The sequence below is a fragment of the Cariama cristata genome, unplaced genomic scaffold (genome assembly GCF_000690535.1).
Source record: "Cariama cristata isolate BGI_N322 unplaced genomic scaffold, ASM69053v1 scaffold22915, whole genome shotgun sequence".
NCBI lineage: Eukaryota > Metazoa > Chordata > Aves > Cariamiformes > Cariamidae > Cariama > Cariama cristata.
In genome coordinates this window covers 75,003-89,193 of record NW_009616541.1, presented here as the reverse complement: position 1 = coordinate 89,193, position 14,191 = coordinate 75,003, and the positions used below count along the sequence as shown (strand labels likewise).

Sequence of the window (14,191 nt, the reverse complement as noted above, 5' to 3'; positions counted from 1 at the left end):
TATCCCATATTTCATTAGATAGTACAAGCCAAGAACATATCTTAACTCTGAAGGGAGATGAAGCAACAATGTTTTAAATGACTATTGACTCCACTAAATTTCCTGATAATGTCAGAAGACTGTAGTCTGTCAGGTTCATAAGAGACTCAAGATGATACAGGAATCCAATTATGCGAAGTCTATTTAGTTGTCCTGTTTGCTAAGCCAAAGGTTAACGAGAACTGCACTGAAAAAACCTCCTGTGGTATTACAAAGTATTTCTTATGCTGCATAACATGTAAATGAAAAAGGATTTTAATCAAGTCTTTCTTTAACTCTTTAATTGCAATGGAGTACTATAGAATACAGCAAATTAAAAACTCATGATAGAAGAAGTGATTTTAAAAATTTGCCACTGAACTAAAGACATCATGACTAATTACTAAAGTAATGATTACTGAATATTTCTAATTTGCAAAGGAAAAAATGTTCAGATCACAGAACCATAGGTAGTCATTGCTAACATTAAATCTTTATAAATAGTAAGCTATGGCCTCTAATTTTAGACAGAAATTAATTATATTTTTGTTGGTAACACATTCAAATCTGTTTACACAGCTGACAAGTCTCAGCTCCACCAGACTCGAGCAATGAGCTTTGAGGACTCTCCTGCTTTGGAGCAGATGACTCAACATTCACCAATTTCATTAAAGATGAAAAGGGGAAAAATTCACCTGCAACAGTGTCACTTGTGAAAACAGACTTAAACCAGATTTATGAGTTTTACATATGTGAGGTATCCTATTTAAAAGAAAGGCAGGAAAAAAAAATACAGGAAAACCTAACAGCTGTGGAAAAACAGATTAGAAGTGTCGAGTTTCCAATTCTTTTTGGGCTAATGTAAACTAATAAAATGTTAAAATGGATCCACATTTCAGTCTGTAATTACCACATGACACTATGCTGTTATTTCAGATCTTACATCTATCGTCTCAGATATGCTCCTGAATATACGGACATAGATTTACCCATCTCTCTCAAAGTTAACTACTGTTTCTGCAAACACTACCATAGACATATTTTACAAGCATATTAGAAATTCAGACAGTCTTTTTTTTTTTTTTTTTTGATTGGCATAAATCCTTTACCCAGAGCAGAAAAGCAGCAGTCTTATCATACAAACAGCAATTCTCCCGTTACAAGAAGACAGTAGAAACAGACAGGAAAGTAATGCATTGAAGATAATAGTAATATGTAGAGAAAGCAAATCCCAATTCCATTTTCACTTTGTAGAATACTCAGGTAAAAACCCTAGTTTAAATGAATGTTTTTATTAAAATAAAAATATTTAATTTTTTTACATTTTTCTCAGGTTACAAAACCTACATAAAATATAACTACATAATTACTTCAGCCTTTTAGGTTTGTTTGTTTTTTGTTTGGTTGGAGTTTGGGTTTGGTTTTTTTTGGTGTGTGTTTTTTTTTTTTTTTTTTTTTTTTTTAAATAAAGGTTTTTTTGGTTTTGTTTTTTTTTGGTTGTGTTTTTTTTTTTTTTTTTTTTTTTTTTAAATAAAGGCAGACCTCACTAGCTGGCATTGGGAACATAGTACCAGAAGAAAATTATCTGAGCAAAACTGAAAGACATGCTGTAAAAACACACTGTAGGGACAACCATGCAAGGAAGCAAGTCTAATATTTAACGGAATTCTGCAGTTAAGTCCCATAATTTCACTAATTTGTAGGCAATTCACAATCAGTTGATTCCATCACCGAGGGTTCATATTGATCTCAGCTAAGATTTCTCTCCACTGCTAAATAATGGTAATTCTAAAATCTGCATCATACATTTGAAAATTTAATACATATTGTATTGTATACACATTATTTAATATTTCAAAATGTAATCTTGCAAATGTCCATAAATTCTTACTGGTGCAGCAAGAACCAAAGTAGATACTTTAAAAGCAAGTGAAGCTCTCCACTGATTTCAACATGAACACCTCCTACTTATAGCCAGATGCAGGCTTAAGCATACTGGTGAACTAATGTACGCTACTGAGTAAAATATCTAGATGTGCACTCAGAATACATGTAAAAACCAAGACTTTTCTCCTGAAGTTCAATCACTGCAATAGACTTCTTCAACTTCCAAAATGTTGTGCTGCTTTGCTTCAGTCTAGGAACATGTCTCCTCGTCTAAAACGTGCACTGAATTTGATACACATGAATAATTTCCATGTGCTTCAGTAATCCAACACTTTAGTATTTGTATCTTTCAAGATAAAGCTCTGAAGTATATGCAACGTTAAGTTACTGCATATGAGACAGTAAAAGTTATTGGGTGATTCCGACCAAAAATCCAAGTAAAATCAGCTACTTGTAGGAAGAAATGAAGCGAAAACCACAGCTACTTACTGAGTCATCTGTGGCAGAAGGAGGCCAGCCTTCCCATAACTGGTGACGGACAGGGATACTAGTTAGGTCATACACATTCCGCTTTACCTGGTTAAAAAAAAAAATAAAATAAAAATAATAATTTGCTCTAACAAAAGAAATACAGGCAAATTGCATTCTTTTCATCATAATCCCAAGCTTTTTATTTGTAAAACAGGTTTCTCCAACACTCAAAGATTCAGATCTGTTCCACAGGTTTACACACAGTACTGCCAAAAGTAATTGAACAAACTGTGTTAAAGAAAAATAATTAAAATCTATAAATTATCATTCATAATGATTCATTATTACTTCAGCATCATAAATATGTAAAACAAATCTTAATACAAATTTTCACAGTAAAAAGTATTACAAAGTAATGAACAAAACTGAAGGGAAGCAGAAGGTAGTAACAAAAATTCTGTTACAGGTTTTGCTAGTTAATATATTCTGTTTCACCTGAAAATTTTAGGTTCACGTTATATCTAATGTAATAAGAGATACAATTATTTTTGCATACGTTTCTTAAAAGGGATCTAACAATAAAAGTGAGTATACTAAACATGGCAATATGAATTAATAGGCACATTTCCAATGAAGACAACACATTTCAAACATGTATTAACAAAATGCAAACAAATTCATTTTTACATCAACTCTTTTCTCATGGTATTAAAATACAAGTCACTACCATTAATGATCTCACATGATGGTGGTCAGGAGGAAGGGATGGAAAAAGAAGAAAGAGTTGAAAATTTCAAATACAGGAAGAATGCTGTAAAATACAAGAGTTACAAAACTCTTTCCACAAAATCATTAACACAGATAAAAAAGTTGGCATGTTTTATCAAAGGTTTTGTGATAATCAATTATCTAAATCACAAAAAGACGTATTTTTGTACTTGGGATAGAGAGCGATATCTCAAATTCTGAATAATATCTTACACTTGAATGTAAAGACTGCACAAACAACCAGCACATGTAAATACTGCCGAGCTGGACCAGAACTGCGAACAATAAAATGCCTACAGTGAGCAATGTTGGGTTTTGGTTTGCCTTCCATAAAACTGCTACATGGGAATACAAGGTCCTCCCATATCTTCACAGGTCTATTTTAGTTTCCAAGTACAGATCTCAACAACCTATATTACATCCAGGAAAACATTCCCAAGCAGATAAAAGTAAGGTTTGAGACATTTAACTAGCATTTTACACAACAGAATATCTGAGGAAGTCCCATTCCCAGCTCTAAGAGGGCTGTACAGTCTAACGCAACAGACATAACAACCAAGTGTTTGACACGTTAAACCAAAAGATATTAAAGCAGATATGGGTAAGATTTGACCTAAAGCAAATGCCAAGACTACTCCAAAAACTGTCCTCTGATGCCTTCTCTAGCTTTGCACTTGTTCGCTTGTCAATTGGAAAGAAACAAAGAGTTGTATTCTAACTTCTGCTATGAGCATTACTAAAAATTCTGTGATCTGAAAAAATTTTATTTATCTATCTATCTATATCTATCAGCAGAAAAGATCTTTGAGATAGCACCTTGTTTGCATTCTAGCACACTTACCCTAAGTTAACAACTTTCTCTGAACAGAAAAACGGTTAAAACAGGAGTCAGGAATAAAGCTGAAATTTGTCACAGTGAGAAATACTAACATAATCCATATATTTAAACTTTTCATATTCAAGAAATTAATGATTCTTCTAAGCTACTGTTCTTAGGGAGATAATGCAATAAAACAAAGTGATCCGCTATACAGACATTTTACATAATTTGACCCTACATATTAATCAGTACTTGCCATACCTTCATCACTGAAGCACAGCTGAGGTTTGAACACACAGTAAGGTAATATGGTAATATAAACATATGGAATGTACATATGTTCCCTCAAAATTTGTCATTTATTTTTAGTACAGAATGTATATGCAACATCTGGCAGTAGATACTAATCTAAAAATGTGTTTGCATAATGAAATAGTACCAAAACTCTTTTTCTCTTGATCATCTTTTGAGAGAAATGCTTCCTGGATCCTTTCTTTCAAATTTTGCACATCATTCAGGCACTCGAATACATGGATGGAGGATACATGTGCAGACATTAAGTGGCAAAAGAACTGTTCTAATCATTGTAAATATCCTAAGGGGGGGTGAGGGAGGAGGAAGGTATTTCCACACATATGCTTGCTCATAAACGTTGATTTGGGGAACATTCTTCAAAAGACTCTTTATGGCACTGCTGCATGAGTTTGTCAACAAAATAAATATGACTGAGAAAATTCAGGGCATATAGAGAGCAAACATGAAGTACACTGCTCTTACTGTATTTCCAGTTCTCAGATCCCCCATTCAATTACTGTTGCTCATTCTCACTACTTTTAGTAGCAGTAGTAGTGTAGTAGTATTTCATACTAATAAAGAGCATCTTAGTAAAAACTGTGAAGAACTGTCTCATATTTCTGGACAGATTTAATATATAGGCTACACAGATAATAATTTCAATACTATCGGTTTAAAGCTTTATAAATATAAATATTCCGCACAGATGAGTGGAAAACAACAGCTTCAATTTATTATCCAAGAGTAAGATACATTACTTCCAACTCTTGACTCTCCATCTCACTAAACGATGGAAGTCAAACCATGTGGGTTCCTTGTCTGGACATTTCAGTATCATAACATATACTTGGGTTGGATTTTCAGCTCAGCTTTACATTCATTGCATGTTTTAGAATCAGTAAAATACCTCTCCTTTTTTTGTAAAACTGGTAAATTACATGTACACCTGATGACCTTTATGTTAATATCTGTTTTGTTCATGAGTGTTTGCAGGGAGACTGATCTGGCAACTATGTTTCAATTTTAAAAATTTAGAACCATATTTTAATTAAAAAAACCAAAACAAGAACACTTGGGGTTTTTTTAGACACAGAATACTTAAGTATTTATTAGCAATTAAAGTAGCCTTCATATTTAAGTATATCATCATGATTTTAAAAAATGCAAATGTATCTTAGTTATTAAAAACTCATTTAAACTAATTTCAAGTACACATATATATGGTATATTCTTATATATATGTGCATATGTATACACACATGCACCTGTGAGAAATGGAATTATAGAAGACCAAACTCTATAGAACTTGGTATATGATCTCATTCCTACTGTTCAAAACAAACAGCCTTTCTTCACTGCTTCTTAACAAGAAGGTAGCCTGCTGTGCAGTATTTGTTTCACAGTAGTATCAAGGTAAAGAGATGTCATTACTCCATACTGACCCCACAACAGCCCATCAAAATGTAACAATACTGATCTGTGATCACAAGAATATGGTTCTTGCTATTTTAGTCCCTATGAGATAACTATTCTCCAATTACACACCAAAAAGTCATACTAATATTATTTTCACAATTATAAAACTCTAAAATGAGCTATTTCTGAATGACAAATGAAACTTATTTATAGAAATGTGCGATCAATAGAACGATATAATATTGTTTTCAAAAAGCCTTCAGAAGTAAAAATAAATAACTCAGAAGTCACATTCTTCAAATTCCCTCATAATTCCAAAGTACAACAGAAAGGCATTATGAAAAAAACAGTATTTCCCTTCTTTCATTAACTCATCTGTAACTGCACTGAATTCAATAACATTCCTCTCCTATTCTAAGCTTGAAAGGCATGCTCAGGGTAAAGTGTTATGTTGGTATAAAGCACAATGCCAGACTGATGTGCTGGACAAAAGTGATCAAAGTTGAAGTAATTTTAGCCAACGCACAAATATTCTGCTGCATTATTCTACCAGAATGACATCTGTTGAGCAACTCGTCGCAGAATAAACTAGTTGTTATAGACAGGCCTGGCCGGGTACGGGACCATGTAAGACTTATTAGAGTAATGTTTGATTAAACAAACTGCTTGAGTTAAGATCATAACTGGATTTGGAATTCATGCCAAACTAGTCCTCTTTCAAACAACAAGCCACAATCAATTATTTAAGATAAAATAAGTTTGCTTTTAAATAACGATTTAGTTTTAGGTTTGTTTGACAATTAGAATAGTATTACGAAAGCAGACTGCAAAATGTTTCAGAGGTTAGGAATATTTACCAATCGAGTACAGAAAATCCCTTTTCTTCATTAACTGACTTAATTTTATTTTAAAGTTAAAGATTCTGTAAGGAGGAAAAAGTTTTAAAGGTTCATATGAAGCAGAACCATAAACTGCTTCTTCACTAGGTCAGTGAAATAAAAACCTGCAGCCATACTCTTCATGCAACTGAAAAAAGTTAGCATAGTAAACTATGAAGTCTGTGTGAAGTCTTTTATTTATAAATTCATATGATATTGATAGGAGGACTGAAATCTTTATAAATTTGTGTAAAGTAAACTCTACCTTCTAGTGCCATCCACTGAGCTACATTTATTGGCAAACTTTTTGGTACTCCACCTTTGATCAGTTCGAAATACTAATTGGTGGTATTGTCTTTGTGCAGCCCAGAATTTCTTTTCATAATGTTCAGATGCCATGGTGACTGGCACATTACTATGGCAGCTACCCTTCAGATTATAATCTCCAGAATATCATTTAAAAACAAATTAAAGGCATATCTATTTGGTTCCCCAACTCAGCTGTGAACAGTATCAACACAACCATTTAAACCCCCCAAAAAATCGCATCGATTTCAGATGCAATTTTACTTGGAAAATTATGTATAATTCTTGCAGAATGCCCTGCCTTGCAGCTATACACTGATGCTGGCGAAGAACATGAAGTTTTACCTTCAGGTCATTTTCACGGTGTTAGAAGGGACTTAAAATATTAAACAACTTCTAATATTTTAAGAAAACCCACACATCAAAGTAGCCAACACACTGAGAAAACTTCCCAGATATAGGCCGTCTCTTACTTTCTTATCTTTCACTGTTTGTTTTTTTTTAATGCAGATGAGTATGTTTCTTTAAAAGATTCACTTTGTTTGTAGATATGAAGTTAATCCAACATTCAAAGCCTTTCCTTATCCATATTAGTAAGGATAAAATGAAGTAAAATGTATCACAGGGTAAGAAGTCCGTAACAGGTAATGGGATGATGACAACCTTCTGGTGGTTTCATTTAGCAGGAATAAGTATCTCTGAATTAGAAAAATCTGAAATCTACTGTCAAAAGAAAATAAAATAATCTAACATTTACCAAATTGTTAAAAAAATTAAATTTATGCTGAATCATCAAAGAACTGTCATGCCTGAATCTGTATCTTTGAATCACAGCAAGTCACAACAAAGTTTAACAGTGGTTTCCCTCAGGCTGTTTTCCACTTATGCAGGTACAAAGTTAATTGAAATAATGTAGATAATGAACTTTTGTTAGTCTTATTATTAAATATAATTTATGCAAAGCTGTAAATTGGCTGAGATGCTAAAGACTGTTCCAGGCACATAGGCAGCATGAAAGACAGTGCAAAAATGAGTGCATGAAAGGTAGACAAAAGGAGCAATAAAGTCAGAGGACTGTGAGGAATGTGGAATGTGAGTTGGGGGACGTGGGGAAATGAGATCAGATGCAGACAGAGCAAGGTTGCGAGTATCTTGACTTTGACATTGTAACAGAGCAGAAGCCAAGACAAGGAAACAAAATTTTCAGGGGACAGTAATGATATGGATGGGGCACTGACAGAAAGAAATGCAAAGTAAGCAAAAGCATTTTGGTGAAGAAAGATGGAAAGAAAGGAGGCAAAACCAGTTAAAGTGGCAGCCTTCAAGATTATAGAGAAAAGCCTCTAACGTCTCCACCAGACAAAATTCCACCAACAGATAGCAAAGAGTGTTGGGAATCTGGCAGTAATACATGGGAAGCAGGGACAGAATCTACCAAGTTTCTAAGCATAGAGAAGTGTCAAAGGTGATGAAGTGGTGAATTTGAAAGGATAATGATGTTATCAATAGTTACGAACAAAAAGATGGATCAGATAAAAGGGTAATTTCAGTTAACTATGGACTAACAAAAACTATTAAAAATATAGACATGTAAAACTAGAGAGAAAGAATTTCTTAACCAGCACCTCTGCCACAACCTATTGCAATGGATTTGGTCCATAGTAATAGTAAAGACACAGGACAGAAACAGAAGTTAGGAGCAAAAATGAACAACAAAAATAAGTGATCCATATTTAAAATTTTCCCATACCAGAGAAAAAGTATTTTGCATTTTATCAGGAAAAGGCTATCAGCAGTCAATGAGAAACTGAATTTCTTAACTTTAAAAAGCGGTATGTGCAGTAATTTTTAGCCAGCAACCCACAAGTAGGATATATTCACATATAGCAAGTAATGTACCGTATGAACCACGACTAACATTAGCACCCAAACCAGAACTCTCAGGTCACTTTACGCAAGATTCATTTGAGGGGAATGGTATAAGTCTGCTCCAATCGCAAATTCGTTTGCCTTTTTGTATCTCCAATACACAAGTAAACAACTATATTAAAACATAAGGAACGAAGGTTATCTAAATCAGCAGATTTTAATTTCAATGTAGGTTTTACTTTAGAAACAATAATGCAATTCTAAAGACATCAAATGATGACCAGCCTCTCCTTCTAGCAGCTGGCTGAAGTTTAAATTATGGAATGCTTTCAATTAGTGAATTAAGATGTCAGAATCAGGCTATTTTTAAATAGCAGCATCTGCTTCTCAAGAATTTCATACCACTGAAACTCTCCAAGGAAGACTCACTATGCTAAAAGAACTATTTACATTTGCACATATACTCAGTTCACACAAATATACTTCCAACCTAAATATTTAAAATCTATACTGAATGCAAAAGAACTCCTCTCCTGCCCAAACTAGCCAGCCAAAAGTCAGTTGTGATTCAGCGTTTTTATGAAATACACAAGAACTCTAATGTGTGTTTTACTACAACACATTCTCTAATTATTTTTTTATTTCATAGCTCTTCCTTTAAATTACTATTTTTCCTTTTAATACCTCTGAAACTATTCTGGTCTGCATTTATTAAGTTTTCCCCTTTAGTAGGCTAAAGCTTTGAAACTTCTTTTCTTGTTTAATGCGGAATAAAAATGCATTAAATTCTAATATAATTGGTTTTAATTCAATGTCTGAAATACATTACTTGCTTATTGTATCATGACAAGTAAAACTGAAACGAATAAAAAGACCAAAACTTGTATACCTCTTGAAAGTAGTACTCTCTTCCCTCTAATTAGGATTGTTTCATTTTCAAATTAAAACCAAGATGCAATTTCAAACCTTCCTAAAGGACCCTAACAGAACCTGAATGCCCATTGTACATCAGCCACATACAAAGCAGAATCCATGAGCAAGTTACAAACAACCAAAAAAAAAAAAAAAAAAAAAAAAAAACAGTAGACAATTTTCTGCTAAGTTTTCGTGTACCACTTTCCTGCAATTAAACACATTTTATGTACAGAAAAGCCACTAACGCATCCAACATTCACTTTAAAGTGTATGGAATGGTGTTTGAACCAAAATAAACCCAGTTTAAACTACTGTTAAAAATGGGTTCTATTGTACTGTAGTACTCAGGAAATATTGCGGCAATATCTTCATTAGAAAGCTTGTTGAATTCATCATGTAACCATTCAAATTACTTAGTTCTGGAAAATAAGGTATGATTTTTGTGACATTTTGCTGATAAGAGTTCAAACAAAGAAGATTAAGTCACATTAAACACTAAGTAAAAACCAGCAAATACATTTTTTAATGTTTCCAATTCTTTCATTTCAAGATCTAGAAAAGAGATTGAAGTACATGAATTTTGCCTCTCATCATTGGAAAGGTGGAGTAAGAACTTCATATTTCTAAGGATTAAAAGAATAACATAAATAATCCACACTACTTCCAATTTGAGTCATGAGGCAAGGCGAACAGGTAACTATTAAGAAAGATTAAGTGGCTGAATAAGTAAATGCAAAGTTAATGTATTATTTTGCTATTATGTTTTTCAAAATGGGGGAGTGAAGAAAACTTTCAGGAGAAAGAATCCATAAACAGACAATAAACTTAACAGAGAGATGATTCACCATAATATTTTAGTAAAAACCATCTCATTTAGGAAAATAAGATACTAGATATGAGGACAGACTCACCGGTATCACTTCCAGAAAGGCATATGGATTCTTTACCCCCCAAATAAGCACTTACAGTCTCATTCCTTCAGATTTATATCCATCATAGTGAGTTATCAAAAAAATCCAAAGCAAAAATGTTAATTCCATTTTACTGATGTAAATTCTTGAGGTCTACAGATAGTCCTAATTACTTATATGAAATACTACTGGCAAACTTTAAATGTCCTAAATTAAAAAAACAAAGTGTTTTTTTCCCGAAGCTAGTTGGCTATGTCCTGTCTACTTGTTCTACAGTTGAAAGACACCTTGAAAGACACTACCTACTCACTTTATAGCCTCATTGAGCAGCTACATTTCTAAGCTGTTACACTTATTCAAATAACTTAGAAATTTTTCTTAACTAGAAGTTGTTATCAGAACCCCATCCAGTTTAGGAATCACCAGATGTCAAAATTTATTAAATGTAATGACATTTAAAATTCATTACATTTTGTAAATACTTGTAAAGAAGCATTCGGTAGTTTCTTTTCAGCAATAGAAATAACATTGTGAATAAATTACTTTCACAGATATCACAATTATTAATACTTTATTATACTTTATTACCCTTTATTTCATTCGTTGAAACTCATACTTTAAATCTCTTTTTACCAACCCTTCTTGGATGTCATTTGACCTTTTTTCTAATGGGCCTGTGCCAAGTTAGTATCCTAACACCACGGCCCACAATAAAGTGGTCCACTGGGTAATACTAGTATATTTTTGTGGTTAAAACCTGCAAATTTGGAAACAAAACAAAAGCAAGGCTTCAACTAAACTTTATTGAATCTTTTGACGTGTGAAATTCTAATCGCTTCATGCAATACATATATCTATACCTACAATATAATCTGAAAAGATGGATGTTCCAAGCACTTGAGATGTTCCCCCAAAGATTGAGCAAGATATTGTCCCAACCTCAGCCTCCTGTCCAGACAAGGTTTGAGATTTGAGAATTCATTTTATCTCTCTTCAAGCTACGAGGTACTGCTTTGGATCTGGCATTTTCCTGGGTTGCAGCAAGTGGCAAACGTATGTATATTCACTATGTTATATTATATTATTCACTATATTCAAATTCTATATACAACTGTTTCACTGTCTTTAAAATGTTGGTTTACTTCTCAATGCCTCAGTTTTCTGCCAGCATACATGCACGTTTTCATTCTGTGGAATAAAGAAATGTCTTTGTTGATCTCCATCTTTAAATACCTAAAATTAGCCATCCTTCTAGAAGAACGTTATTGCTAAATGCAAGTTACAATCTTCTGAACCTGATGCAGAAGTTACTGATTGCTGCTATATGGCCTGCACTGCGCAAAGGTTCAGCCTACATAATTATTATTATTCATTGCTTGTAGTGCCTAGGAGACCTAATTGTGATAATCCCCTCTGAACTTAAAACCGCATGACCCTTTGAATTTTTTAATAGAAGGTTAAAAGAAGAAACAAATTCCTATAGAAGAAGAAGGGAAAACACATTCTTAAGAAATAGAGGTAGGAGACACGAGTATTTAAAAAAAACAGGAAAAAAAAATCATTTTAGCAGCACACAAGCATGAGGTTGAAACGGGGTATGAAACAATTGGAGTGTGAGCTAGCTGTGACATTAGAGATTGAAAGGAAGATGTGATTAGGGTTAAAAGAGATCAAACAACAAAGACTTACTGCCAAAACAATTTTACAAATTTATCTGAAAATGTCTTAAAGACTTCTACTAACAAAATAAAACTGATGATAATACTTGAAGTTTTTTGTTTGTTTGTTCTACACATAGTGCACTGACACAGAAAAGATTCATTCTCAAGTCCTAGTTTGTTTTTCCATTCAGTAGGAATGATCATCTGAGAAAATATACCTACTAGTAACCTAAATGAAAAAGCATTGCTCTGTGGAAACTTTTAACTGATCTTTATGCACATTATGAAAGATAACAGGCAACTGCTACTAAGTCATCTATTATCAGATTACTATCAAGAGGCAGCTATTCTTTTGACAAAGCACTTGGTTGCAACATAAAGGGTAAATACAGTTTCTAAAATTGTTCCCCCAAGGAAGGATATTTACTTGCTGTAAAAAACAGGAAAATTACCAAAACAGATTGTTAATGCTACCATCCTAATTCCAGCTGCTTTTATGTCCTAAAATGTTGATAAATTGCCAAACATCAGGTATTTTATTTCCATTAAAAATTAACATTTTAAGACCCCTCTCAAAATAGTGGGGCAAACTCTGGAGGCCAATACTTAAGCAAGATCCTGCATCTGGCAGGAAAAATTAGATCTCAGTTTCACCATAGAAAATGTTACTTTTAGTTACCACCTTCCAGAAGATTTCAGAGTGCTTCACAAAGCATGACAGAAAAATCCCATGGAGTCAGAGGGTTCTTTTGGACTCTGCAGTGTACAAGGCTGTAACAGAGCTGAAGTTAGACAGGTATAATAAGAATACACAAGCTGAATTAGGATATCTCTAGCAAGCAAGTCATGACAGACTGAGAGAAAAACACTGCAAATTAGAAAAGCATAATCATTAAGATCAATTCTATGATCTTTGGAGCTAAAAAAAAGCCGTATGAAAACCACTAGTTGAAACAGCTAGTCTACTAAATGCAACAGAAGACTGCACCAGGGTAACGGTTTGTATCTGGGCTAACCTGATGAAAGAGATCATGGGGAGTCAAGGGACAAGTAATTTCATATGGATTGCATACTTAGCAGACTTAATAGATAATCCTAATAAATTATCTCAGCGATTAAATCAGTAACTTGGAGACAAATATACCTTGACACTTACTGATCATGAAGTTAAGGACATGACCGAGAGTAGTAACTTTGATCCAAGCTATTTAAAATCAGTATGAAAATACAATTTAAACTACTAAATACACATTCTGTGCATCCCAACGTCTCTCAGACTTACCAGAAGCTACTGTCACTACTGGGTAATGGTAAAATAGGAAGAAAAGCTGGGAAGTAAGAAAAAAAAAAATCTGCATGCTGAGTTACACAGGCTTGATCCCAGCTTGTCCATATCACATGTGCACGTATTCAGACTACTGCACAAACAAGTGTAATTTCACAGCTCCTGTCTTTTAATCTGTTCCACTTCCTTGGTCAGGAATCAGCATGTGAACTCTTCAGTAAGTCTGTTTTATACTTTCCTTTATTTTGTATTGGCTGTGTTGTTTCCATTTTAAGGCACTGGTCGTCTTAAGAGAGTTACAGCATAGTGAATATTTTGGATATAGTCAGGTTCCCACTTATAAAGGACCTTAAAGATTATTTCTAGGGTTTGAATTATCACTAGAAGTGGAAGAAATAGTTGATGTGATTCTTGCAGTGAAAAGTAGATTTGTTACATTTCCACAGCTGCCATATTCTGAACAAAAGAAAAACTTAGACAAATTTATTTGAAGACAAACACCCTCATCTTCATTTCAAAAGAAACTGGTTTGCAACAGCCTAAGCATGATAAATACATATATTAGTCTTTCATCACTTCCCTACTTGTGCATTTTCATAGGTTTCAAAAGTAATCAGTCATATCAATGAATGGTAAAATAAACAGTCGGTTCAGGAACTAATAAGGAGATGAATGGAAGTTACGTGTCCAAT

At 33.5% G+C, this 14,191-nt stretch overlaps 1 protein-coding gene across 1 annotated transcript in view; it reads right to left on the bottom strand.

Moving 5' to 3' along the window:
* Positions 1–2,394: 2,394 nt before the first annotated feature.
* The window catches only part of LOC104161681 (FAS-associated factor 1-like), a gene marked incomplete at its 3' end in the record, with an annotated part of 86,788 nt that continues 74,991 nt past the window's right edge, over positions 2,395–14,191 (bottom strand). The window contains exon 8 of the mRNA XM_009700198.1: positions 2,395–2,481. Coding sequence (XP_009698500.1) covers positions 2,395–2,481 — 87 coding nt within the window. The remainder of the gene's footprint in view (positions 2,482–14,191) is intronic.